Below are 20,058 nucleotides of genomic sequence, written 5' to 3'. Positions count from 1 at the left end.
ATCTGGACGGATCATCAGACGGCCAACTCTTTAGACCTTTCTGTTCATGCGCGATTGCGGCATGACTCACGATCCACTTTAGTTTGACGCCCTAAATGAAACTTATGGCCTATTTGCAATTTATGGAGTTTTCGAAAAGGCTTCAAACTGTTTTAAATTTTTTTTCAATTGATATACAGACTCGTGAAACTTAACAATGCGATGCAAACATCAATAATTTACGGTCATTTCAAACATCAAACTCTTCTTTAGGATTCAAAGAACACTAAAACTACATAATAACCGGGGATATTACAAAATAACTTGATTTGATGGTAGGATTGTACTAAAACAAATTCATTTTGATTGAGCTTTACAAATAATATTGTATAATGTCATATTATTAAGTTTTTAATGACTAATAAAGACAAGTATCAAAGTTTTGTTATCACTCGAAAATTATAAACAGTCAGTTTACACGACCACGATAATGAAATTACTAGATGCAATGAAAACCTGGTCGAAAAACATTTTTTATAAAGACTTCAGTTTTAGGATACTAAATGAAGTAACTCACACATTTTGATGTAATTGGTGCTGGTTTAATGTACATAAACAAAGATGCGTGGGTAAATGATATAAATCATATTCAATTCGAGCATTAAATATTACATATATTTACAATGTGAGCCGTCGAATAAAGTTCTTTACTTTGTTAATTTGAATACATCAAAACTACTTATATATTTTCAATTGGCGTTTTAAATAAAGACAATTACAACGTAATAAACTTGAAACACTATTCCTGGGAACATTGGAAGACTTCCGAGAAACAATGTAAAATGTCACATTTTAATTGAAACGCAATGATAATAATAACGAAACCAGACGCTTTTCTAGCCGTGCTTAATTTACCACCAGCCAAGTTTAAATTAGATCAAATGACACACGATCCGAAATGGCTACAACCTCCGTGTGACGTGTAGCCGCAGGCTTGCTTACTCCTGCCTCGCAGGTCGTAGGTATAGGTGACGCGATACCCACCCCTCTTTCTGTGCTCCTGGAGTTTTAATACCAAACCCCTCTTACTTGCCTCTTCCGGGAAAACCCTTTTTAACATCGAAGCCAACAAGTTATAAAGGTCCTTTACGAACAACGTCTAAATCACCGAACCTGTATTTCATACGGTACGGTGACAACTCACAATGAATGCTCTGTGAAAAAAGATCTTTTCGGAATGTTCTTCCACTTTTATCTGACTTTTTTGTCCCCGAATTAGCGTCGTCTCTTTTGTTTTTGTTAATCTTACACTCGAAAGGGTCCACTTTTTGTGATTTGTTCCGATTTGCCGTTTTTCTGTTTTTCTTTTTGTTACTTATTTTTGATTGTGGAAACAATCACAAATAATGATTTCATCTTGTTTATTGGGCTTTTACAAAATAATACATTGTTGTCAGAAGAACAGAATTATAAGCCCGTCCATTATCTGATTATTTTCTTACTTTCTCATAAAAAAATAAGAGAGTTTAATCACATCACAAGAAGACCATTAAGAAAAGTATTATGTATGAAAGGTTTTAGTGATTAGTTGAAAAGTTACCTGAAAGCTAATTGCAAGTCCTTCATGAAGCCACTGTACATTTGGGACACTTCTTGTGCTAACTCTAGAGGGCCTGTCCCATTGTGGGTCCCCTCCGAAATACAGCCGGCATTCGAAGGTCACTGTGGAGCCAATCTTCACGTACTGCTGCCTGGGACCGGATATGGAGGCTTTCACAACCGCAGAAGAACTAGAGGAAAGTGGTGAGTCCCTCAGTGGTGCCTCTGAAAATAATGAAAATGAAATTAAAATTAATGGTCGTCGTTATGCAGTTTGAAATTGACCCAAATATTTTCAACTCATTTAGCATTACCCATCATGCATTTCAGTGCTTTAAAGTATCACATTAATGTGTACAAAAAATAAAAACATATACCATTCTTTTTTGTTTGTTGCATATTTTTGTTTGGTTTCATTTCCCTGTAGGTAACTATAATATACAGTGTACTTGAAGTGATCTTTCACCAAAACTATCCAATTATTATTATTGATAATATCATTGTTAATCTCGTTGTTAATATCATTGTTAATCTCGGGCACATGAAAGTGGCAACAATTGGTTTTTATAATACTTCCTTGATTCTTTAGCTCTAGGATGTATAGAAGTTATAAGTCATACCAAATATTTCATCATATTTCCAAGAAAATAACTCCGTTCAAAACGATGGAGACGTTTTTATTGAGTTACGAACTTCTTAAAAGTTATTATGGATCGAAAGATCCTCGCTCATAAACAAAATATTTAATTTCTTTTTATTGAGCGTTTGAAATCTTCAATTCAAAGTTATCTATTGAACGCAATAGTTTGGTGCTCACAAGTTTTTCGCGCTGGGGACTTGGAAATCTTTATTCACCAAGTTTCACCAAGACCAAGTTTGTTTTATCTAAAAAGATATTTACAATGTGAAATTGAGGTACACCACTCAACCCTTCAGTACTTTCAACACTTTTTTTACAGTTTTCAATGTTTTCTGTGTATTTTAAATGTGGTATGCACATATTATTTTTTTTTTAATATTCCGTAAAAACAAATACCGTTTTAGAAAATAAACAACATTATGTTTCCGGTGTACTCGTTAAAAAAAAAAATTACTATTTCTAAATAATATCATCCCACCCAGGAGTAGTGTGTTCAATTCCTCGACTGGCTCTATCCTCCATCACAACACAGTAGTAGGAGATTTTCAAATACTGTCAGCTTATTCGTAACCCAGGAATGTGTGTCTTTCTTTATATATATTTGAAGACCCCAAGGCAAGAAGTTGTTAACTTACATTTTCGTAAAAAATGAGTTAGAATGCTCTCTAAACTAATTCGCATATGCTCTTTCCAATGAACACCATGCCAGAGCTTAAAAACGGCAAGAACATGCTTAAATCAATGTGATGAACATGTTAACTACGTGTTTCTGTGACATTAAGTTGATAAAATCAGGGCAAGAACTTGTTAACTACTAAGTTAGCAAGTTCTTGCCGTAATTCTGTAATTAACAACTTCTTCCCATCTACATTGGTTTAGATTTCTATGGTTAACATGTTATTCACTCACTTTAACGTTTACGTTTACCTTGGTGGTTTTAAAAAGTTTTGCAGTGCGTGTTTTTTATTTAAAAATCATCGAAAATGGGTTCCAGTGGTGAAAAAATGGTGAAGATGTGTCAAAAATTGATCAGGGAATCAGGTAAGCTGTATAAAACATTATCGTTCATCTTAATTTATCCTTAAAGTAGTTTGAAAATGGGTGAATCATTTTTGTTTTGGTGTTTTTTCTGTCTAAAAGTCAACAATTTTTTATTGTAATGCTTATTAATTTGTTTCAGGAAGTGTTCAAGAGTTCACTAATTTAGTACAACCTGAGAAGCATTTAGAAATACCTCAAAATAATGTAATTTTAATGGATGGTAAATGCAAAAAAAATGTTTTACTCTGTGACTCTGAATATTCTTTTATGTTTTGAATTCCTTCATTAATGCTTTACAATATTTCGTTTCAGAAAGTGTTCAAGACTCTTTGACTGGTGCTGAGTTTGGGATATTATTAGGAATATCTCAATATGATGTCATGTTAATGGTAGGTAAACTTAAAAATAATTTATTGTTACACTAAATTCTTTTGAACATTGAACTAAAAATGATTATTTTATTGTACTTTGTATTTTCAGAAGATAATCAGAGTAGTCTAGAGTATATCGCTACTACCACTGGTACAGGAGATATAATTTTGGAATACGTACAACAAGATGAGATACTCAATACTTTAAATCAAACTGGTGAGTTTGATTTAAAGTATTGAGTAAATTGTACCTCGCATCCGATTTGTCAATCCCAAAACTGTATGAGCTCTATAATATGTTTTGTGGAGAAAAAGAGTATGCCCCTGTTTCGTTGAATCGTTACACTAGGATCTTTACAGAGGATTTCAACTTGTCGTTTAGTGTGCCTAAGACAGACACTTGTGGGACTTGCGATAGCAAAAAATCTGACCAAATTCATGTAAATATTTATAAAGCTGCATTTGAAATGCAAAAACATGATAAGAAAATGGCATCTGAATGTGATGAAACTTGTTTCATCACATTCGATTTGGAAAAGACGCTACCTCTCCCAAAGATATCCACAAACGTGGCTTTCTATTTAAGAAAACTGTGGCTCTATAATTTGGGATTACATTGTGTGACAAAGGAGTTAAATAGGGCATATTTCCATGTTTGGAGTGAAAACGAAGGGGGCAGAGGGAGCGAGGAAATTGCCAGTTGTTTAATGGCCTTTGTCAACACCATGCAACTTCAGAGCAACAAGTCTCACCTTATTACTTGGAGTGACTCTTGTGCCGGTCAAAACAAAAATATATATTTTATGATATTCTGGCAATATTTAATTCTAGCAAAAAAATTCAAAATAATTGACCATAAATTTCCTGAGGTTGGTCACTCATATATGGACTCTGATAGAGATTTTGCATTGGTAGAAAAAAAAATTAATAGATGCCAGTCCGTTCAATCAGTGGACCAATATGTAAATTTAATGATGTCGGCTAACACAAAAAATATACCCATCGTGACAATGATGGCTGATAAGTTTGTTAATATTAAAGAATTAGGGCAGCAATTGAACTTTATACACAATACAAAAAACACTATCGGAAAAAAGGTTAACTTTCAAAAAGGAATTCGCTGGATAAGAGTGAAGGAATTCGGGATTTATAAATATCGCGAATCACTCTCTGAAGAAGAGCCTTGGAAAGAAGTGGATCTTAAAAAAAGGTGTGAAACATTATCTTCCCCGCCAATGATGTCATCAAAAGTGAGAGATAACAAAGAAATCGATGCGGCCAAATGGAACGATATCCAAAAATTGTTACCATACCTGGATGAGGTTTTTCGTGGATTTTTTAAGTCGCAAAAAAATTGACACATGCTCTGCTACCTTTTCTTTTCAATAATAATTATTATTAAGTTACTTTATATCAAAAAAATGTTTAATTTGTTTGATTAAATAAAAAAACAAGAATTTAACATGTTCTTGCCTTCCAATTCTGTATCTTCCTCACCTATCCCTGAAGATGGCATGAACATGTTAACTACATTTTTTTGTAGAAAACATGTTTATTTTAACTTTTAGACTGCAAAACTACTTAATATTACTAGATGTAATGTAAATTTGGTTTGTTTACTATACCATGAAGGATCAGTACATTGTATATGACATTCAAATAAAAAATTATAAGGCAAAACGCAAAAGTCTAAATATCTCAGAATGCCTTCAATGTAAGTTAACAACTTCTTGCCTTGGGGTCTTCATTTATATATCGAACGTGAACATTTTTGTATCGAATGTCAAAAACGCTTACCATATTTTTACCTAATTTTATTAACAGTAGAAAAATTCAGAGAACTCTTTATTTTGAAAACAGATTCGTTTTGATTGGAGAATTTGTAAGAAAACTATAACTTCATTTTTTTCTCATTCATATAACAAAGCATAAGAAATATTTTCTAAAGTTAAACTGATTGTTAAGATAGCGGCACGAAATATGATTTATTCATTTTGGTTTTTTTTGGAATTTATTATTGGCATCCAGTATGAATTTTCGAGGCAATAAAACAAAAAAAAATAATTTTTCATCTAACGTCCAAAAATACGTATTTCTGCACGATAGAAAAAAAGATAAAATACTTTTATAAAAAATGGACGCCCGGTCATATATGACCCTAAAACGTTCAAATTTTTTTCTTTCAAACACTTCTTAAACACCACTTTTATTTTTATACTTAATTTTGACCGGCTTTCGCCACAACCATAGCTTCTTCAGGGCTGTGTAATACTGTATTGAAATTTTAAATCTATCATCTGCAAACATGTGTTATCAATATATTAAGCTTACACATATTGTTGAAAAAAAATTAGGCTGAGGAGTTTTTTTAAATTGAAATCCGCACAAGAATCCCAACTGCTTCTAACCGACTGGAGCCAGTGAGACTATGGCATCCCCAATTGGGGTATATTGTGAGGCTGAAGATAGTGGGGAGAGGAAGGAGTTGGGAAAGTGGAAGGTGTGGGAATACCTGACTATTCAGATATTGTTACCAAATACGGTAAAAACCTTTTCAAGCAACTTTTCAATTCTGAATGGTGGTTTTACACAAGAGCGATAGCGAGAATATCTTCCTCTCTGGAACGTTCCGCAAGTACACTGTATATTATATTTTAATTGAATATTTTTATTTTTCAATTTAAACCTGCTAAACTGCTTTTGCAGTATGTCAGCAAATATCAAAAAAATTGTCAGCAAATAAAAATTGTGAAACAACACAAATTCAATTAAGATACTGATAATTTTAAAAAACCTGACTACCAAATTAAATAGTAACTTTCGAGTCCAGGCATCAAACGGGCCAGTGAAAATTATCAACTCTTCAAAAAAAGGTTTTCGGTATTTGAATTTTTTTTTTAATTTTTCGCATAGTACCGAGCTCACAAACACGCCATTTCTTCGCACGGGTATGCAGAGAGAATGGACCGCCAAATCACTCGGTCTTGGAATACACTTCTTGCTTTATTCACATTCATACATTGTCTATACATATCCTGCTGTTAATCTGACTCAAGTATTTGGTTAACTTTTTTTGCATAACAGACTGATTGTCCATTTACAACATAGACGTAACAATGTAACATAAGTTACATATAAAAAAGAAGAAACATAAAATACATATTATCATGGTAAATTTATGGCATACCCCTTGAACCCTTCAAGGCTACTGTTAAAAATGTCAACAGTTTTGGAAAAAAATATTTAATAGGGCATACCTCCTGCCGAGCCAGTACGTTCGTTCTGCCATATAGGATAAATAATAGATCATGGTGCCGTCCATGGCTATAGTTGTTCGGAATGAATTGGAATGAATGAATTTAGCGTGCAAATCTTCATGATGCATGAATTGCGGGTACTTTCCCAGTGTATTTTTGTACAGAATAGCCCGCTATTTCGGTAGATATTACTTTTGAAGCTGTAATTTTTTGACATTTGACAAGTAGAAACTACGCCATTAATAAAAACGATACACGCTTCAACAACGCATTGAAATTATTAAAATTCACTTTGGTGAATCAAATAAAAATCATCTTGAGTGATGAATCCCATTTCCACCTCGGTGGCTTCGTCAACAAGCAAAATTTTCGCATCTGGGGCTCAGAAAACCCAAGAGTTATTGTTGAAAAGCCTCTCTATTCTCAACGTTTGACTGTTTGGTGCGGTTTATGGTCCGGCGGAGTCATTGGACCTTACTTTTTCGAAAATGAGGCTGAAGCAACAGTTACGGTGAATGGATTGCGCTATCAAGAGATGATTAATGATTTTTTTATGGCCGGAATTGGATGGTATTGATTGGACAACGTTTAATTTCAACAAGATGGTGCTACGTGCCACACAAGCAACGAAACCATTGATCTTTTACGATTTAATATCAAAATAACACCTCTTATTTGAAAACCCTGTACATAGCAATCATTGCTTCGGGATATGATAAGCTACGTCTTTCTCAGGCGTCTCCTACTTCTTCTACCATTCACGTTAGTTTAAATAAGATAAATTTGACCTCATTAAAAAACAGGTTCATAATTCACAACGCGTTTATATAGGTTTGTCTCTTCATTGAGATAATTAAATTTTAAAAACATTAATTGAAGAAAAAATATTTCGTCGTTATAAAAAATCGTTTATAAATAATTTTTCACGCGGAAAAGAATCCTGACAATTTAAGCATCGCAAAAATAAATATAAAGATATTTGCTTTTCGCAAATAGCGAATGTTTATAAAGAATTCAAAGTTTCGCGTACAAAGGGAGCATTTTTCTATATTCAATGGAACAAACCGCACGTCTCAAATATTTGCGGCTGGGGCCTGATAGGTGTGCACGGCGTATTTTCGGTTTCGCCTCGTGGTTCGATATACTCGTACTCCTCCAGGCTTTACATACCAAGTGAAACAGACGCGAGACAAAGGATCGTCGCGGATGATTTTCTTTGTTAAACATTCCGAAATGCGTTTCCCCGAGCTGTTGCCTTTAAACGAGAAATGTACTTATCGTACTACGGAGAACGACTAGAATATTTTTAACGCTCGCTTTAAAACACGAATTCGGAAATGATAATATCATTTTATAGAAAAAATGCCCATCGTGCTAAATCTTTTGGTCGTATTTTTATACTTACTGAGTTCCCGGCGCCGCTCGGACTTTAGACAGTTTTTATACTAGCTTAGTTCCCGGCGCTGCTCGGACTTACAGTTTTTATACTAGCTTAGTTCCCGGCGCTGCTCGGACTTTAGACAGTTTATAAACTAGCTGAGTTCCCGGAGCTGCTCGGACTTTAGACAGTTTTTATACTAGCTTAGTTCCCGGCGCTGCTCGGACTTTAGACAGTTTTTATACTAGCTTAGTTCCCGGCGCTGCTCGGACTTACAGTTTTTATACTAGCTTAGTTCCCGGCGCTGCTCGGACTTTAGACAGTTTATAAACTAGCTGAGTTCCCGGAGCTGCTCGGACTTTAGACAGTTTTTATACTAGCTTAGTTCCCGGCGCTGCTCGGACTTTAGACAGTTTTTATACTAGCTTAGTTCCCGGCGCTGCTCGGACTTACAGTTTTTATACTAGCTTAGTTCCCGGCGCTGCTCGGACTTTAGACAGTTTATAAACTAGCTGAGTTCCCGGAGCTGCTCGGACTTTAGACAGTTTTTATACTAGCTTAGTTCCCGGCGCTGCTCGGACTTTAGACAGTTTTTAAACTAGCTGAGTTCCCGGCGCTGCTCGGACTTTAGACAGTTTTTATACTAGCTTAGTTCCCGGCGCTGCTCGGACTTACAGTTTTTATACTAGCTTAGTTCCCGGCGCTGCTCGGACTTTAGACAGTTTATAAACTAGCTGAGTTCCCGGAGCTGCTCGGACTTTAGACAGTTTTTATACTAGCTTAGTTCCCGGCGCTGCTCGGACTTTAGACAGTTTTTAAACTAGCTGAGTTCCCGGCGCTGCTCGGACTTTAGACAGTTTTTATACTAGCTTAGTTCCCGGCGCTGCTCGGACTTTAGACAGTTTTTCTAAATCAGATTTAGATAGTCATTATTTTGATAATTATTATTATTCTAAATTTGCCAATCACATTTTTGAAACAAATCAATATTTTTGCTCACAATTATATAATTAGAAAAAGTGTTAACAGTAAATTAAATTTATTAATAACAGGATTTTTTTTTTAAATGGCCTTCTCTCAAATTTTTTTTCGCATTGATACCTATTTTAAATTGGTAATTTTATTTATACCTCTTAGTTACGCTTTTTATTATTACAATTATTTTACTTAAAATTATAAAAGTTTTCGATTTATAAAAAAATGCTATATGTAATAACAACCAATTTAATGATATATTTTTTTTAAATTCAATTTATACAATAATAGGTATTTAATAATGTCTCACTTTAATATTTTTGTCTATTTGTGCTTATTTATCTATTTTAACTTTGGCTCTGAAATATGAAGATTATTATTATTAAAAGTTGTGCATACAAAGTGTTTAATTGACATAAAAGTAATTATTTTCGTGAAATATGTAAAATTTCATGAAGAAGCATTAAAATTCTTCTTTAAGGGGGTGGGTAAAAGAAGTTTGGGTTGTTTTTAGAAATGTTTTATTATTATGTCCCTTTTTTATTGGCAGCAGTTTTACCGATGATTTGTTTCATTTAATTATTTATTTTTAAATAAATTGATAATCTGCCTATTTATTTATTTTTAAATTAATTAATAATCTGCCTATTTATTTATTATTTATTACTCTTGATGGGCTTTTGCATTACTGGAGTTTTTTTTTAAACTATATTCAAATAGACACGTATTTCAAAATCACTTTTTTCTAATTCTTCTTCTCCATTTTCTGCCGCCTGGTAACAATCCATTCATTAGTTACAGGTGCAGATAGTGGCTTTTAGTTTAGTTACAGCTGCTAAGAGTCGAAAATACCTTTCACAATGAACTCATCTTCTCTCCAGCTTCCCTATTTCACGTACTGCGTTATTTAATGATGGTTTTAAATACTTTTATTTTTTATTTATTCGCACCTTGAAAGTTTTTTCAAATATACATTGTTATAGGTAAGTTGTTCAGGAGCATAATAATTAGTGCGTAGTACAAAAAAAGCTGAGTTTGAACAATATAAACAGAATACAAGTTATCATAGGGAGTTCTGTTATAAAAATAAGTTCAATAATAAGAATAAAAAATAAGTAGGTACTAAGAAAGTAGTTACAGAGCAATGTATAGAACTCTGTTGATATAAATAAAAATAAACACGATCAGTTTGTTATTAGCTAGTTTGTATTTAGCGAACCTTTATTATACCAGATTGGGTACTACAGAATATAACTAAATTAATACGTCGATAAAAGGTTAACAGAACATTTATCGACAGTTTTAAAAAAAACATTTTAAACAGAAAATCAAATTGTGAAACGATATTTTTTTAACTGCAGTCTTTTTGAAAGAATTTTTATTTTTATTTTATTTTTCAGGTATTTATTTGCACATTTTTAGTAAATCCACGAGAGACTATTATGCCTCTATTTAAAGGAATATCCCATCAAATCCATTGTTTCAACAATTTCCACATTTCCAAAACAATAAATTTAACTTATTTGAATAATAATAGGATATCGCTCCATTCCTTCTCACCTTTTTAAAATTAACATGCTTGACTCTCCAGATTGGGCTTTCTGTGGTTTAAAAATGGGAACCTTAGATGACATGTTTGTTGGTTGTCTCTCTCTTAACATGTTTACTCTCTTCTATCAAGCCTTATCTAAAATTGCATCTCTTCCGTTCAACATCTCATTTCTTCTAAGTCTAAACTCCACTCCAATCTTCCATTTAATTCTAAAATTTGCCCATTTAAATAAGAGGAATAAATAAATTCACAGTCCCTCTCTCCATAATTTTAAACAATGAAGTAGGCCACCATTGAAGGTCTCTAAAAATCACACATTAAAAAAAAACACTGTGCATGCCAGACTTGAAAAAAATCGGTTTTTTTCAAACTCTTTAATACTAATCAGTCAGTTGAAGTGGCAAATACGAGGTGGTGAAGTGGGTAATCAACAGCGATTATCTCAAAACTCCGCTTAAGTAAGGATGTGTGTGTAAGGATTTTTTTCAACCTTTGTCATTGTATATTGCCAAATAACTAAAATAACTGCTTCTAGCTTACCTGAAATGCTGAGATTGAAGAATTTATTCATCTTAGGATCCGTGTTGACCTGGCACTCGTACTTGCCAACGTCGCTGATCCTGGCCTTCCGGATCCTCAGAGTCCAGGACTGGGACTCTGGCACGTAAAGGATATCAAAGCGGGGGTCTGCAGTGAAGGTCACGGTGCCACTGGTCAGGATCTGCAGATCCTTTGTACGAATCCATGACACCTGAGAATAAATTTAACAACTTATTTTTTTGGGTTGGTGTAAATCTTGTTATTACATAAATTTGGCAGTAAATGTCTATTTACAAGAATTCCTGAATTCTCTTTAACTTGTTTGTATTACACTCTGCTATTTTTCTCTTTTTTATCCGTCCTAAATTACTTTTCTTTTTTGTATAAGTAATATTATCTTCTAAATGAGTTTTCACAGTTGTTATGTTTTCACTCACGTGCATTCAAGATTTGTAAAATCATTATAGTAAATAATTGATCGGTGTGACGAGTGCAAGTCAAAGACAGATGTTTAAATTAATTTATTATCTACATATTTACATAAAGACAACTTTCTGTGGCGAGTGGCAGCGTGGCAGACAAAAATCTCTAATATTGAATATTGCTAATTTATTAAGAATCTTTTAAAATTATTCGTAATCCGGTTAAAACCGAGATTGCAGGCCCTTAACAAACGAATTGATAGGCTTCCTGATAAATGTATGGTAATACACGAACGCATGATGTTGGAACACGTGTTCATAATAATCTGTATCATTGTATTGTATTAAGGCAAGTGAAGGTGCGTGAAAATGTGTTCCAAAATACTAAGAATTCTAATAATTGGAACATATTTTTAATAAATTAGCTTAACTCATTTTTCTCCGCGTGGCGGACACAAGAAGTTTGTTTGATGTTTATGCATATCTACAGTTTTATTTTGAGATTGATGAAATTTTGCAAACTTGACTTTCAAAATATAAAAATGGTGACCATAAATGTTTGATTTAAAAAAATTCTGTACGAAGCCTGGAAAACGTTGGGGACTAGTTAATATTAAAATAAAATATGATGCTAATGTTCTGTTTTCGCGACGAATAATAATAAATTATTGACGTTTCACTATATAATTATATAGTGAAACGTCTTTCTTAAAAATTTAATTTTGACAACACGTAAATATTGATGGATAAATATTGACACGGATATAAAAAAGCTAAAATAAGAGAGGTATACAAAAGTTTTAAAGAAATTGTGAGACACCCTGATGTTACATTTTATTTCACTATACTATTTATGCCAAGTGTGGTACGTAGTTCTAGATATTTATATTTTTTATAACAATACTTAGTCAATAAACTTTGCATTCGTTGTCATTCGTTCAGTACTTAAGACGTGCGTGCTTTGAATTGTTTATTAAATACGCAATAGAATTTCCATCTCCACTGGACCTTATTTGGCCACATTTTGGCCAGTTTGAAAAGGGCGAGCTCACGCTGTCCAAAATGTGGGCAATTAGAGGAGATATTTTAAAACATTTATTGCAATTATTTTGTAAGCTCCAACACGTACAAATCTTCGATCAATAATAAAAATAACTTAGTAGTGTCACGCTCTAATAAAAAATGTATGCCATCTCATCCAACTTATTTGTTATTTACATTCCATAAACCGAAATTATTGAAATATTTTTTTGTTACAAATCATTGATTATGTGTTTACTTATTAAAAAATGCATGTAAATATTTAAATTTATAGCAGTGCTTATCAACTAGACCATAGACAACACAAAAAAGTTATAATTTGTAGTATTGCTCCAAGTAGGTACACAAACACCAATTTTAAAGTAAATTATAATCTGAATTCACGCTATATAAATTTAACGATTTTTTAATAATTTTTTCATGAATCGTAAAAATATGCCGTTAACTATCAAATGCAGGTTCATTCAATAGCTCTCTAACACAATAAGCACTTTATATGTTTAAACTTTTTAATAGCATTGATATCATTAAGCAACTCTACTTTGTCTATGTACTAAGTCATTTGGAGTTTGCATCAGTTGTTTGGTCTCCATTTTACAAAATCCACATAAACAAAATCGAAGCAATTCAAAAAAAATTCCTAAAATATCTTTGTTACAAGACATTTGTAACATTTAATAATCATGCAGAGGCAGTTTTATACTTTAAAATTGATTCACTGTGTGTACGGAGGCATCATAAGGTTGCACTATTTCTGTATAAAGTATTTAACAATAATATTCAATGCCCAGAGTTGGTAAACGAGATTCCATTCAATGTACCTGCGCGTTCAACACGCTCTTGTGTCCTGTTTAGGGTTGATCAAAGCAAAACGAACTCCAAGCAGAATTTTTGCCTGAACAAACTATGCAATAATTACAATAGCGTATTATTTAAGGTTGATATTTTCAGTTGCGAACTTACCAAATACAAGAGGTCCATAAAAGTATATTCCTCTGATGTTTTGTGAATAATGTTTATGTCTCTATTGTTTATATCTCCACTATGATTTGATTTATATCTACAACCTCTCTCCATGGCTATAAATGTATTGTTTTGTAAATTTTTCTTTTTATATATTTTTTTTTAATTCATATTCCTTTCTCACCAATTTAAATAACTTATTCCATATTATGCTGTCTCAGTTAAAGTCACAAGGAGGAAATCCATAATTGGTTTTATTTTGCTAAATAATATTTATGTACAAACTGATTATATGTAATTTGTCGATTTCCCAAAAAATGAATAAATAAATAAATATGTCTGCATATTAAAATTCGGATATATAATTTTTCCGATATATTATTTCTAAACTAAACACGGAAAAACTTCCGAGCGCTCAAGGCTGAAATTGATTATATATCAGAACGCTCCTGCGGTTGATTCTCACTAAAAGTAAAATATTTTTTTCTATTTATAAATAATTCTTATAACTTACAAAGATACTTTTATTTATAGAATATAAACATAATAAACCATGATATGGAATTGTTCCAAATAGAGAAAAAGAAATTAACAATAAGGAAGAAATAAATGTAGACAAACAAAAAAAAGTTGCATGGATATATCTGGAATGGTTATCTGATAACTCAAAATCAAAATGACAGTTCTAGACACCTTTAAAAAAGTCATGAAAAGTGATGAAACAAAAACTAGGTTAAATATGTTACGTAGGTTATGTTAATATGTAAGTTTTTTCATCGCTTTTAATGACCTTCTATAATTTTTTAAAGGTGAGTTGAAATTTCATTGTGATGAGTTATTATGGAACCCATTTTACTGTGACAAATCAACCTATCTGTATCACCAAAATGCATCATAATCGGTATTGGGGACGGGTGTAATACGCAGCACCACGATACCCCGATCTGATATGGCATGTTCCATCTCGAGTCGGTTTTTGCCGGATCACAAAAGATACCAACCGATAAAGAATGTAGGTACGATGGGAGTAACATCTAAAACTTAATACGAGGTTAATGGGTACGATGATCGTGATAATTTAAATGATATTTAATATATAATTTATTGCGTGAACCAACTTTCAAGTTTTTTTCTTCAAAAAATGCAAGTGAAAGATTTTTTTATTTTACTGCTGAAGATTTTAAAAAAATTCAAAAGATAGCTTCAGAGTCCGAAATGGCGTATTTAATCACTCACCCCACGTTTACATACATTATGCTTATTTAAATACATTCAAATTTGAAAACGAGAAAAGAAAAATACAACTTAAATAAATCTTCTTATGACTTATGACGTAGGCACTTCTATTTGACAAAAATAATATTTATTATTTCAATGTTTTATGTGAGTTATTTTAAGCATGTCATAAACAAGGACGCGATAAATTTTTTATCATCGTTTACAACACGGCGACTAAAAATGCGTTGTAAAGAGCTTTATCACTTTTTCACTGTGAATTTCAATTAAATATTATAATTTTTAATATTTGAGAGATGAAGCACGATGAAAAGAAACGATGAAAGTAGATTGAATTCTGTTGAAATGAGATCCCTGAGGCGTATGTGTGGTAAAACCATGTTTGATCGGGTGAGGAAATTGGAGATCCACAAAGAGTGCAAGGCTGATGAAAGCGTAATGAGTAAGATTATGAAAGGGACGCTTAGTTGGTTTGGGAATGAAGAGCGAATGAGCGAAGATAGGAGTTTAAGGAGAATATATGATGAAAATGGGAATGGTATGCCCGAGGAAGACATGGTACGATCAAGTGAATCAGATACTCGAGTCGGGCTATGTCAAAAGTCAGAATAATAGAAGAGTATATATGAGACGATGTATGCATGTGAATGAGACAAGAAGTGTGTGCCAAGACCGAGTTGTTTGGCGGTCCGTCCTCTCTGCCTACCCTTGCGAGGAAACGGCGTAATGGTTAGTTAGTTAGTTAGCACGTTATAATCTGCAATATGATATGATTTGTTAGATTCCAGGGCCCTTAGCGTAAGCGCATCGATAAAGTTTTATCGATTATTTGTCAACACTTACACGAACAAACCAAGTCAACTTAATTAAGCATATTTCGTCGACGTGAAATTTTCTTTTTCGTCGACGATTTGCAGTTATCCACGGAAACATTGACAAATAACCGACATTGTCGATAAAACCTTTATCGATGTGATTGTGCTTGGGACCTGGAGATAATGTTTTAGTAAACTAATATCAAATTAATTAAAACTTGTTAGAACCATGTGATACTCACGGAAGTGTTCTAGTTTGCAGACAGTACGATTATATGCTAGCACTGCAAATAAAATGTTTTACCTTCGGAAATAAAATTATCACAAAAGGAACGAATATCGCCTATTTTATGTTGCGAAAACCGTTGAAAGTACAGTAGTGCTAAAGTTAGAAGGATTCCATTTTTGTTTTGGAATCTGTTTTCCCGTCATCAGCGGGGTATTCCACGGAACATAGAGCCCAGAGACAACTGTGGCCGTAGCAAGAGGAAGGTTTTACGATCAATATAATATTTCACTCCTCCCACCGAGACCGAAGAAGTAGGTTCTAGGTTCCCGGTTCCACCGCCCGCCCAAGAATACAAGCGAAAGGATCATCTCGAAATGATAAACATATTTTTTATACGACACTATTACTGGAATACTTATAATAATATTATAGCTCCGTTTGAATCGTCGAGTTTTGTGGAAGAATCGAGGCATATTTCTGTGGATTTAAATGTCATTTTCGGTAAATTCCAGTCTTTTGTTGGCAGGGTATCATTTATGTCGAAGTATCGTTTTACGTCAAGTTACTTGTGTCGCTAGAGAGAAACATTTCAACCATCATTTATGTTTGCTATTTACATATTATTCTGTCCAGAAATGAATTAGGTAAGTAGGTATTTTTCGAAGTATAATTAAAATAATTTTAAAATTATTTCAGATTATGAACTAAGATCGTGGTTCTTAAATTCTTATTTGGAATGAAAAGATCGAGGGTTAATTATGAATAAGAATAGCCTTTTGTTAACAACGAACAACTTTTAATTCCTTTTGAAATTTTAAATCACTCCCTCGTAAATAACTTCGCCTCTATTCAAATATTAATTACGGGATCCTTTAGCTATAAAAAATAGCTCAGCCAAGATTAAGGGATATAGCGTGATTAGGACAATTTGCACATATAAAGCAGAGCCGTGTACTCATTAACTCTCATAAATCTCAAGAAACAAAGCCTTAGTTTCCTTTTTCCTTGACAAGCCTTTTCGTAAAGCCTGCATTTAAACAAACTCTGACTGGGATTGTCCCAATTTGTAAATTGTGAATTTTCGCTGTTACAAATGAGACTACAAACAATTAGCTTGAGACAAAAGACAAAAAAGCGAATTTTATTAAGATTTGAAATTATTTTAATGTTATTGTCACAATATAAACCGCTTTCAATCACATAACTTAAAACATACGTAGTTTTTCAACAAAAAAGTGATATAGTGACTACAAAGTAACAAAAAAGTGACTACATCATTATTTATCAAAATAATTCGTTAATGTTTTCTTGTAAAAAAAATAGACCATTATTAAGATGGCTTTCAAAATCTGAAAAATCTCACACTGAAGAATTCACAGAGTCAAAAGTTATAAACTATTTACGCAGGAGAATCAGAAAAAGAAAGTTGGTATTGGCATAGTACAATAATTGCAAAATAAATATTAAAAACAGTTTAATCTAAGCCACTCAGAAGAAAGCACCACAATATCAGCTCTTTGTTTAAAATAATTTAGTTCTGAGAAAAGAATTTTCGTGGAAACCCAACGTACTGAAATGTTTGATAATTTCTGAATTACCAGAGCGGTATCGGTTCTGGGGTAAGAGGGAAGAAGGAAGTTAGCGGGGGGTTCGCTTGTCGAACAGAATATAGTGCCACCGGTGAAACTTTTTATTGGCAATATTTTTTAACTCCTGTTTGTAATTCTGGTCACACAAAACAAAAGGAACAGGGTGGCTGAGGAGCTAGAAGGTATGTGTGTTCGCCCGGCATAAGAGGTAGCGGTGAGGCACTCTTACCAGATTAAGAACTGAACTGCACAAAATCAAACGTAACAAAAGCAGACGTTAAATTCAACCGCTACACTAAAAATACAAATCATACTGGAAGCTTTAAAAACAGAACTTTTGAAGTTGAATCGACTTTTTTATCAAGTGTCAACTATTCTTTTTAATTGCATGAGTAATTCTGCACAGGTCTTTGAGAAGGCCAGTAGAATGCACGAGATATTGCCGGGAATGGCGCAAGAAGAATATTTTGAATTAAAATTTAATAAACTACGAAGAAAGTAACCGCGAAGCTTAAGTGAACCCGCCCCACTTAGGGGTAACTCAAATGTCTGTATAAAGGACGAACTAAAAATAATTCAAGGCTCGACTCAATGCGACCTGAATAAAAAATAGTTACGGGGCTGGATGGTTATGATTTATTTATTTGCTAGGGCCAAAATAAAATAGCGGTAAATCTTACAGAAGGTAATAAAACAATTGATCTTTTTTAATCTGCGTAACACAGACATAATGGCTTCATAACAGAAATGACTTCGCATAAATTTGCGCGTTTTTTTGGGAAAACATTTCCATAAACGTTACAAAAAATGGTTTATGTAATAAAACGTTTTTCACTGAATTTGGGCTGATTCAGCTTAATTTCTATGGTAAAATATGAATGCATCGTATCTTACTATATCTCCAGATGTAGGTACTTACTATAAAATAGAATATTTATAATCTTAGGTTCGTAGATAAATTTTGTATTTAAAATATGTATACATATATGGGACGTGTGGGATTGCACTAACCTACCCACATCCCGGAATAAAAATTATTATTATTAAAGCGTTTTAAAAAGAGTTGAAAATTCTTTTTTTTGTGTGAAACCTTAGTGTCTCAACTGCTCTCAACCGTCTGGAGCCAGTGGGATTATCGCACCCCTAATTGGGGTATATTTTGTGAAGCTGAAGGTTGTGAAGAAAATAGATCTAGCTATTCAGATCTGGTCACAAAATACGGCCAAACCCATTCTACGCCACCTTTCAATTCTTCTTCAGTTTAAGAAGAACTAATCAATTCATTATTTTTTATCATTGCGACTTCAAGAGCATCTTCCACTCGAATCTGAAAGGTGCTGCAAATATACAATATATTATTTCTAATGAATAATTTGTGAAATCACACAAATTAATCAAATAAAAATTACTTGCGCATCCCCGGCATTTGAACACGTTCCCTCCAGCTTGCTAGTCAATGGCCTTACCCCTCGACCACGGAGGCCGTCAAACGCTGAGAACTTTTTATTACCTTACATTATTTATTGGTTTTTTAGGTTAATCGGAATTTTAGCATGCTTTAACCTTAGTATAGTTTATTTTTAACATGTTAACAAGATGTTAACAAGATAAAATGTATAACAAAGAGAAATCTCAACTACATAATATGAAAGCTAATGCCTTTGACGTTTAAATGATATCGTTTAATCATTTTACTGAATGAGTCTACAATTTTGTTTTTCGTTTACATTGCTTAGAACAAAAACAAATTTTGTGTGAAGTATTATTATCAATATACTGTGATATTATCAGTTGAAAATATATTTTTAATCATGCAAAATATCATAATGCTCAATATACTACGACCTGGATCAAATATGTATGTCGTAAAAGATAAAACAAATTTAATCTAAATGTTTCAAAAAGTAAATACACGGTAGGTAATATTTGTTAATTCAATAAAATTATCATAGACAACGAAAAAATAGAGAAAGTAGAGGATATCAAATACTTAGGCATTATAATAGACAATAAGTTATAAGCTAAGAAAGTGGCTAAATGGTAATTTTTAAAGAAGAATAAGAAATAAATTAGATTTAAATATAAGTAAATTAGTTTATAATTATATGGTAGTATCTCATTTATATTACTAATATGGTAGTATCTTATTTAAATAACTAATATAGTTTGAATCTCATTTAAATTACCAATATGGTAGCATTTCATTTAAGTTACTAATATGGTAGCGTCTCATTTAAATTACTAATATTGTAGCACCACATTTAAAAAACTAATATTTTAGCATCTCATTTAAATTACTAATATAGTAGCACCACATTTTAATAACTAATTTAGTAGAATCTCATTTAAATTACTAATATGATAGTATCTTATTTAAATTAATAATATAGTTTTCAACTCATTTAAATTACCAATATGGTAGCGTCTCATT

The 20,058-nt window shown here is 32.7% G+C and overlaps 1 protein-coding gene across 4 annotated transcripts in view; it reads right to left on the bottom strand.

The window, feature by feature from the left end:
* Positions 1-20,058, bottom strand: part of LOC149426022 (zwei Ig domain protein zig-8-like) — a 254,330-nt gene that overhangs the window by 22,720 nt on the left and 211,552 nt on the right. For all 4 annotated transcript variants that reach the window (XM_089645526.1, XM_089645518.1, XM_089645534.1 and 1 more), the window contains exons 4-5: positions 11,333-11,543; positions 1,580-1,803 (exon numbers count right to left, since the gene is read on the bottom strand). In XM_089645526.1, the coding sequence (XP_089501652.1) occupies positions 1,580-1,803; positions 11,333-11,543 (435 nt within the window). The remainder of the gene's footprint in view (positions 1-1,579; positions 1,804-11,332; positions 11,544-20,058) is intronic.

Source organism: Hesperophylax consimilis, chromosome 2 (assembly GCF_061612785.1).
Source record: "Hesperophylax consimilis isolate HC1 chromosome 2, BYU_Hcon_1.0, whole genome shotgun sequence".
In the NCBI taxonomy this organism is placed as follows: Eukaryota; Metazoa; Arthropoda; class Insecta; order Trichoptera; family Limnephilidae; genus Hesperophylax; species Hesperophylax consimilis.
This window is presented reverse-complemented; position numbering and strand designations above follow the sequence as displayed.